Here is an 8,729-nt window from a genome sequence, read left to right on the forward strand (position 1 = left end):
TATATTATTAATTTAGAATGATTTCTACCTGGTGTAACAGGGAACGTGATTCATCAGACTAAGCGCCGCGTTCCCAGCGGTCCAGGTGCCAATCTCGACGAAACTGTTCCCACTGCAATAGGGGTCTTTTGCTACGGAGCACCATATTCAATCAAGTGTGTTTAACGATATGTTCTGAGGCACTTGAGACTCCACCATCATTGTACACTGTCGTCAGAACTATCACGTACCGCCGTCTATCATCTGCACACAGAGGGAAAGCCTTCGACTCAACGTTCTGTGTTGAAGTGTGGACGTCCAACTCCGTGTCATCTATTCGTGACCTCACCGTCCTTTAACCACTTTCCATAGACAGTCACGAAAATAGCACGGGAAAAACTGACCATCTTCGCCATTTCCGAGAAGCTCTTTTGGAGGCGACGGCCTTAGCAATCTGCCCTCAGTCAAAGTCACTCATGTCATTGGATTTCCCCATTTGCGATCCGTATCGTCGCTATAACGTTTCCCCATTCGTCTCTGCTCCGTTGCGTACCTTTCTTGAGGCTTCATGTACCCATTACGCCACCAAAGAATATTCACTCTCGCGGTGGACTATGATCATAATATTTTGGCTCACTATATTATGTGCTTTGCTTCAACAACATTATTGCCTGACGGCTCTCAGGAGAGACGCTCTGTGTATACAGGGTGAATCACCTTAAACTTGCACTGCAAATATTGCGGAAATGGAGAGTGCTACTGCTGTGCGTTTTTGCAGAATGGATTGTTTGTCAGATGCTCTTACACTACTGTCCATTAAAATTGCTACACCAAGAAGAAATGCAGATGATAAACGGGTATTCACTGGACAAATTTATTATACTAGAACTGACATGTGATTACATTTTCACGCAATTTGAGTGCATAGATCCTGAGAAATCAGCACCCAGAATAAACACCTATGCCCGTAATAACGGCCTTGATACGCCTGGGCATTGAATCAAACAGAGCTTGGATGGCGTGTACAGGTACAGCTGCCCATGCAGCTTCAACACGATACCACAGTTCATCAAGAGTAGTGACTGGCGTATTGTGACGAGCCAGTTGCTCGGCCAACATTACCCACAAGTTTTCATTTGGTGAGAGATCTGGAGAATGTGGTGGCCAGGGCAGCAGTCGAACATTTCCTGTATCCAGAAAGGCCCGTACAGGAACTGCAACGTGCGGTCGTGCATTATCCTGCTGAAATGTAGGGTTTCGCAGGGATCGGATGAAGGGTAGAACCACGGGTCGTAACACATCTGAAATGTAACGTCCACTGTTGAAAGTGACGTCAATGCGAACAAGAGGTGACCGAGACGAGTAACCAACGGCACCCCATACCATCACGCCGGGTGATACGCCAGTATGGCGATGACGAATACATGCTTCCAATGTGCGTTCACTGCGATGTCGCCAAACACGGATGCGACCATCATCATGCTGTAAAAAGAACCTAGATTCATCCGAAAAAATGACGTTTTGCCATTCGTGCACCCAGGTTCGTCGTTGAGTACATCATCGCAGGCGCTCCTGCCTGTGATGCAGCGTCAAGGTTCAAAAATGGCTCTGAGCACTATGGGACTTAACATCTGAGGTCATCAGTCCCCTAGAACTTAGAACTACTTAAACCTAACTAACCTAAGGACATCACACACACCCATGCCCGAGGCCGGATTCGAACCTGCGACCGTAGCGGTCGCGCGGTTTCAGACTGAAGCTCCTAGAACCGCTCGGCCACACAGACCGGCCAGCGTCAAGAGTAAGCGCAGCCATGGTCTCCGAGCTGATAGTCTATGCTGCTCCAAACGTGGTCAGACTGTTCGTGCAGATGGTTGTTGTCTTGCAAACGTCCCCATCTGTTGACTCAGGGATCGAGACGTGGCTGCACGATCCGTTACAGCCATGCGGATAACATGCCTGTCATCTCGACTGCTAGTGATACGAGGCCGTTCCGTATTACCCTCCTGAACCTACCGATTCCATATTCTGCTAACAGTCATTGGATCTCGACCAACGTGAGCAGCAATGTCGCGATACGATAAACCGCAATAGCGATAGGCTACAATCCGACCTTTATCAAAGTCGGAAGCGTGATGGTATTCATTTCTCCTCCTTACACAAGGCATCACAACAACGTTTCACCAGGCTACGTCAGTCAACTGTTGTTTATGAATGAGAAATCGGTTGGAATCTTTCGTCATGTCAGCACGTTGTAGGTGTCGCCACCGGCCAACCTTGTGTGAATGCTTTGAAAAGTTAATCATTTGCATATCACAGCATCTTCTTCCTGTCGGTTACATTTCGCGTCTGTAGCACGTCATCTTCGTGGTGTAGCAATGTTAATGGCCAGTAGTGTATTGTTAGCCAATGAGCAGGTCGTAATAATACTTAGAACTTTTTTTTATTTTTTTGTGCAAACATAAACTTTTAAAATCGAACAATGCCAATTGACTTTAACAGACTAAAAGTAGATTACATTAGAAGTCAGTGGCGTTTGTTGCAGGATACTAGTGCGACTAGTTTACTAGATAAAGTAGTTTACAAGTATCCAATGCGACAACCTGCGTCGTTTGCTATGTGTGATGTTATCTTTGCTTAAAGTGTGTTTTTATCTTCCTTGTGTGCGCTGCGACTTGCTTATCAGTTAGCGTGTGACAGTCCACGTAGTAGATTGTGAGTGGACGATGAGGTTTACTATTGCAGAAAAAGCCGAAATATCATGGTGTATGGAGAGTATAGGAAGAATGGAGAGAGTGGTAGTGTAACACCTAGAGAGAAAGAGACAAGTGACGACTGAAGTGGGGCAAATTAATGTTCTTGCTGCTGTTGCACTTGATCCGCCCGTTACCTCCCACGCACTCACACTAGGAAGTGGCATGAGTCAGTCAAGTATCCTACGCATTCTCTGTCGACATAGCTTCGATCCCTATCACTTCTCTCTCCGTCAAGAGCTGCACGGAATCGATTACGAGAATCGTGTTAACTTCCGTACATGGGTATTCAGACAGGATAAACCAGATGTATCATGGATCTAGTTTAGTGATTTATGCCACTTTTAGCAGTCACGGTCAGGTAAACCGCCGAAACATGCATTGTTGATCTATTGACAATCCTCGTTGGCTTCGTCAGGTGGAACGTCAGCGTCCATGGAGTGTAAACGTGGGATGTGGGATGGTGAATCATCAGACCGGTTTTTCATAGACGGAACTCTCAACGCGCACAAGTATGGCAGTCTCCTGCCAGACTGTGTTCCACGGATGGCAGAAGATGTTCCTTTGCAGACTAGGGGGAGCCTGTAGTAACAAGACGATGTCTTCACGAATTGTTTCCAAATCTTTGGATTGGACGCAAAGGACATGTCCCTTGGCCGGCTGTTCCCCGATTTGACGCCTATAGTTTTTTTTTTCTGTGGGGAAAACTGGAAGACGCTGTTTACAAGGACATAACAAATACACGCGATGATATGAAACGACGTATGCAGCAGTCGTTCCATATCGGACTGGAAGTGTATATTGGGACTGCCGGTAGTCATTTTGACCACAACCTGTGATCGTCAGGCCGGCCGAAGTGGCTGCGCGGTTCTGGCGCTGCAGTCTGGAACCGCGAGACCGCTGCGGTCGCAGGTTCGAATCCTGTCTCGGGCATGGATGTGTGTGATGTCCTTAGGTTAGTTAGGTTTAACTAGTTCTAAGTTCTAGGGGACTAATGACCTCAGCAGTTGAGTCCCATAGTGCTCAGAGCCATTTTTTGTGATCGTCAGTTGTCTCGTTACTGGTCAGAATTCACGTAGCTACTATATATACTGATGTTGTTCTTTAGCATCTTCTACCACAACTATTGTTCTAGTGTCGAGAAGGGAACTTTTTAAAATACAAAACCTCGTAAACGACTCGCCCTAGAATACTGCAAGAGACACAACTGACATTCTAGACCCACCAGGGGAGCCGAGAGCGCTAACGCGCTGCTTCCTGGACTCGGGTAGGCGCGCCGGCCCCGAATCGAATCCGCCCGGCGGATTAACGACGACGACAGATGTGCCGGCCAGCCTAGATGTGGTTTTTAGGCGGTTTTCCACATCCCGCTAGGTGAATACCAGGCTGGTCCCCACGTTCCGCCTCAGTTACACGGCTCGCAGACACCTGAACACATTCGCTCTATTCCATGGATTACACTCGCCGCAGACAGTTGGGTACACTAATCCGCCCAGGTAATTTATACTACTTTCATTTTTAATGTCAGTAGGCATTGTTCCATTTAAAAGTGTATGGCTTCACAAAAAATACACTTTCTAAGTATTATTATAACCTCTTGATTGGCTGCTAATCAATTCTGAGAAAACCGCACATCAATAGCACTTCCCACTTTCGCAATATTTGAGGTGCAGGCTTTAGGTGATTCGCCCTGTATAATGCGAACCACAACTCCACCGATAAATTTTTAGAGATTGGTTAGTGACTCCTTCTGAGTATTTTGGTATAAAGGATCCACGGTCTCCGGCGGCTCATGACAGATTAACAGTATAATTAAGATTTATTCATTTTGCTATCGCAATTTCCTTTGTTTATGAGAAAGTACCTTCAGAACAGGAAAAAAAGGCCTGTAATAAGAATCTCAGGAAAACAAAACACTAGACAAACTTTGAGGCAACGAGTTGGAGAGGGCATTACTGTTACCAATAACAGGTGCCGTGAGACAAGGAAACAAGAAACACAGCACATACCGTCGACGTTTTCAGTGTGTGTGCTGGAGACCGTGGGTCTCTTATACTGTACTAAACTACTCAGTATCTCTGAACAACATCTGAAAATTGTTCGGTAGATTTCTGGTTCACTCTGTATGCGGCTGTTTCATAATTTCTATTACAGGCATCTAGGCGTTGTAGAGGAGACTTAGGAGATAAAGTTCTGATAAGGAAGTCGTGTTCAGAAATGTACCAATTGAATATAAAACAAGTTGAAAAGTCATGTTCAGAAATGTACCAATTGGATATAAAACAAGTTGAAAGAGCGTATCGCTTTGAAATCCCCATTTTCACGTTACGCACGTACACTGACAAGAGAGCGCCGTCTTATGTAATGTGACATCAAATACCATTTTCGTCTGGTTGCAACACTGACTGCGAGAAATTGGTACGTTCGCAAGTAAGGAGGGGTGGCTGTGGTGTTCCACGGACACGTCACAGTCTCGAATTTTGAAGAGGACGCCCTTCGTCACGTGGAAGTCAATCCGACGACCAGTACTCGAAACACTGCCCATGTGTGTTCTCTAATGCATATTTGCAATTGTGTCCATTGATTCATGCGTATGCCCAAGCTAGATAAGTGATACGTGTAGAGGTGTTGTTGATGCAGAGGTTTATTCAAGTGTCACTTGACTATGGTTTAAAAGCTGAAAGAGACCTGTAGTGAATGTCAGTATACGAGGTACAGTCATTAAGTTTCAAGTTAGGTAATTAATTTTTTATTTGTTTGTAGGTATTTGCCTGCAGTCGTAGTACACATTGAAGTCTCCATGCTACCGTTCCATACCGCTGTAAAGTGGAGGTGGGTTGCGACATCTTGTTTTGGCTTTTCTAGCGGTGTGAAAATGTACTGTGGCACGGAGATTTCAATGTGTATCTGGAGTTCAGCCGTGTATCTACGAAGTAATGAAAAATTAATTACGTAAGATCATATTTTCGAGGTTATACTTAAAACTTTATGACTACCCCACCTATTTGTTATATTTTCGTGAAGTTCGCAGCCCTTATAGAAACATGCATTGAAAGTAGCTTTTACGTAGAAACAATCCTGGTTTAGAGCAGCTGAAGTTTCCCGAAGGAATATAACCATGTTCCATAAGAAAAGAGCTTAATTTAAGAATCCGACGTAAATGTTTCCCTATTTCAAAATTGAGACCGTAGAAAGCAAGTAAGTGTACCAAAACGCATAAACCGTACAGTTTTTATATAATGCTGGCTTCTTCCACCAACAACTGCCTGCGCACTGATTTGACATATGAGCAGGGGGAATGATAGGAAGATACTCCACTGCCATCAGAGACCTTTACGTTTATACTAAAGGAGAAGAACACAACCTGTGATGCATGCGTGGTGATTTAGGAACTCCACAGTAAATCTTGATTATTCGGTGACTAGTCTGAGGAATCTTCGTCGGTAAAGTCTTTTATAGAAGCGAGGATAAACTAAATCAGAATGATTAGAATGGGATTTGGGTCCTCCTCATCCCCTCCCTGTCTCTTCCCACCCAAAAATCTATCAAGTCTCTCAACTTTGTTTGGTAGCACTGCTGAAAATACAATCATCTTCCGAAATTCATACACCATTCGAGCAGAATAAACGACAAGCATGACATGAAAACTAGTCAAGGTGAAGGAGTATAGGGTACCTGACATTAAATAAGGTACACTGTTCTTAAAAGAAGCACAGCAGAAGTCCCTTTTTTATGAAGAGTCTTTAGCGGAGAGAATGGAAGAAGATGAGACGCCTGCAGCTGTGAGGACCTCGGCTACACTACACTACGTTACGCTGAGTTACCTGTGCGCGACCCTGCTGTAGGCAGACTCGACGAGCGCGGCGCCTCGGCCCCCGGACGGCAGCGCCAGCAGCACAGACGCAGCCAAAGCCAGGGACCCCACCAGCACCAGCGGACGCCCCATCTCGACTGCGCGCGGCGCCGCCTCCCTGCTGCTTATATACCGTTCCTCCAAGTCTGAGAGTGACGCTGGCGCTCAAGGCACTGTCTGATTAACAAAATCTTCTCAGTCTACTATAGCGTGCACCTGACTCTGTGCCCAGTAATGGCTAACGCACCCTAATGAGATTGCTCTCCACCCGAAGGTACTTGGTTCTAATCCTGCAGCCTAGATGTGGTAGACCGTCTCATCGTCTGTACGTCGGATCGTAGGGGACGGAGTCACGAGTAACAAACTGTGCAATAGCGACTTTCGTCAAATGTCAATCCTCCAGTGGAGCGAGAGTAGGTGACACTGTTGTTTCGTCCGTCGCCTGTGGTCATTAGTCGTTGGCCCCTTAAGTGCTATCCAAGAAGAGCAGGCTATGTATTGGGACTGCGTTTCACAGTCTTCCTTCTTTTCGTTTCCGTGACAATTATATCGTACCTCACCAGCACACTGCATTAGTATTCATAAGAATCAAATGGCTCTGAGCACTATGGGACTTAAAATCTGAGGTCATCAGTCCCCTAGAAATTGAGAACTACTTAATCCTAACTAACCTAAGTATATCACACAGATCCATGCTCGAGGCAGTATTCGAACCTGCGACCGTAGCAGTCGCGCGGTTCCTAACTGAAGCGCCTAGAACCGCTCGGCCACCACGGTCGGCCATAAGAATCACAAATGTGCACTTGACACGCCTCATAGAAGAAATAATATAGGCGTCATGTAGTATTTCACTATGTCCCACAAACTTCCAGAATAACTGATTTTGAGGCACAAATTAGAAACTTGTCACTATCGTGGGTTTAACAACAATTAACATATTCCTATGGATGTGGTGGTGCCTACGTTGCTGCTTTGGTTGAGAGATTTGAGTTGTATGTTATCTTTGTGCTCATTTAAATTTTCGTTGTGGTTTAGATTTTCAGATGACTCCGTCCAAAAATTCAAGTGTATCGCACAACGACAACTCTAACAGAGCCTAGATAATACTTTGGACTGTTCCTCTCCAACCAAACTGGTGCTACGTCTCTATTGGCTTCGATATCCGTGGTATGTAACTCTCACTCTCTCAGTACACTTTTATGCGACCTCAAAACTTTCATTTAACACGCGAAAATCGGGAGCTGGTCAGATCACAGATGACACTTGTTCACAGGCGTTGCTATCTGCCGCTTTGTAGCTTGTTAATCACTAACATTTTTTAGTAGATTATTCTCTTTCTGAACTGAAGTTTTCAGTTTTTATAGCATGCGCAAACAATAACAACAACTCTCTCTACAATAGGCAAGGCAAACTTTCATTAACAATCTTTACGGAGATACAACTAATAAATATAGTAGTATGTGCTGAATAGAAATTCGTAAAATTATTGTTCCACTCTTGATATTGTACCTGTTTGGTCTCGTTATTCATTTTTTCGTGATTGCCACCATCCTGTTATGTTGACCACATTTGTTCAAATTTATGTTTTAAAACTCAATATCTCGAAGTATTTCAGTACTTTGCTTTTTAATTGCAAGAACATCGACCCGAGCCTTTGCACACTTAGATGGTATGTCATAACAACTGCGAAGTCTCATCGAGTTTCATAAATCACTGACATCTATTAAATGTGGAGCGCAACGCCTTTGAAGCTCAGGGACTTCATATTTACCAAAGAGTTAATGATTATAATGTGCACAGTGTTTGGATCACCTATAATCATTTAAGACATAAAACGTAATGAAACCTGGAGACGAGGGTAGAGTGCTTTCACAAGAACACAAAAGAAACTGTGGTATTATAAACAACTGCGCTTATTCTTACGCTGCCAAATTTACCACATGATTTTGCGATAGCATAGAAAACTACTCGTATCTCGGCATTATTCTAAAAGATAAGCCGCCTGCAAAAAATATGAGACTACTTGCTTCAATTTTTCGCGTACAAAATTTCCACACCTTTGTCATCACATTAAACTCGCCCCAGAGTTGTGCATCTTGTCTTTAGCATTTAAATGTTTATATTATTTGGAAAATAAAAAAGGT

The 8,729-nt window shown here is 44.4% G+C and overlaps 1 protein-coding gene across 1 annotated transcript in view; it reads right to left on the reverse strand.

The window, feature by feature from the left end:
• The window catches only part of LOC126113213 (uncharacterized), a 50,080-nt gene extending 43,402 nt beyond the window's left edge, over positions 1-6,678 (reverse strand). The window contains exons 1-3 of the mRNA XM_049915017.1: positions 6,584-6,678; positions 6,481-6,532; positions 643-674 (exon numbers count right to left, since the gene is read on the reverse strand). Coding sequence (XP_049770974.1) covers positions 643-674; positions 6,481-6,532; positions 6,584-6,678 — 179 coding nt within the window. The remainder of the gene's footprint in view (positions 1-642; positions 675-6,480; positions 6,533-6,583) is intronic.
• Positions 6,679-8,729: the final 2,051 nt, after the last annotated feature.

This window comes from Schistocerca cancellata, chromosome 1 (assembly GCF_023864275.1).
Source record: "Schistocerca cancellata isolate TAMUIC-IGC-003103 chromosome 1, iqSchCanc2.1, whole genome shotgun sequence".
Taxonomy (NCBI): Eukaryota; Metazoa; Arthropoda; class Insecta; order Orthoptera; family Acrididae; genus Schistocerca; species Schistocerca cancellata.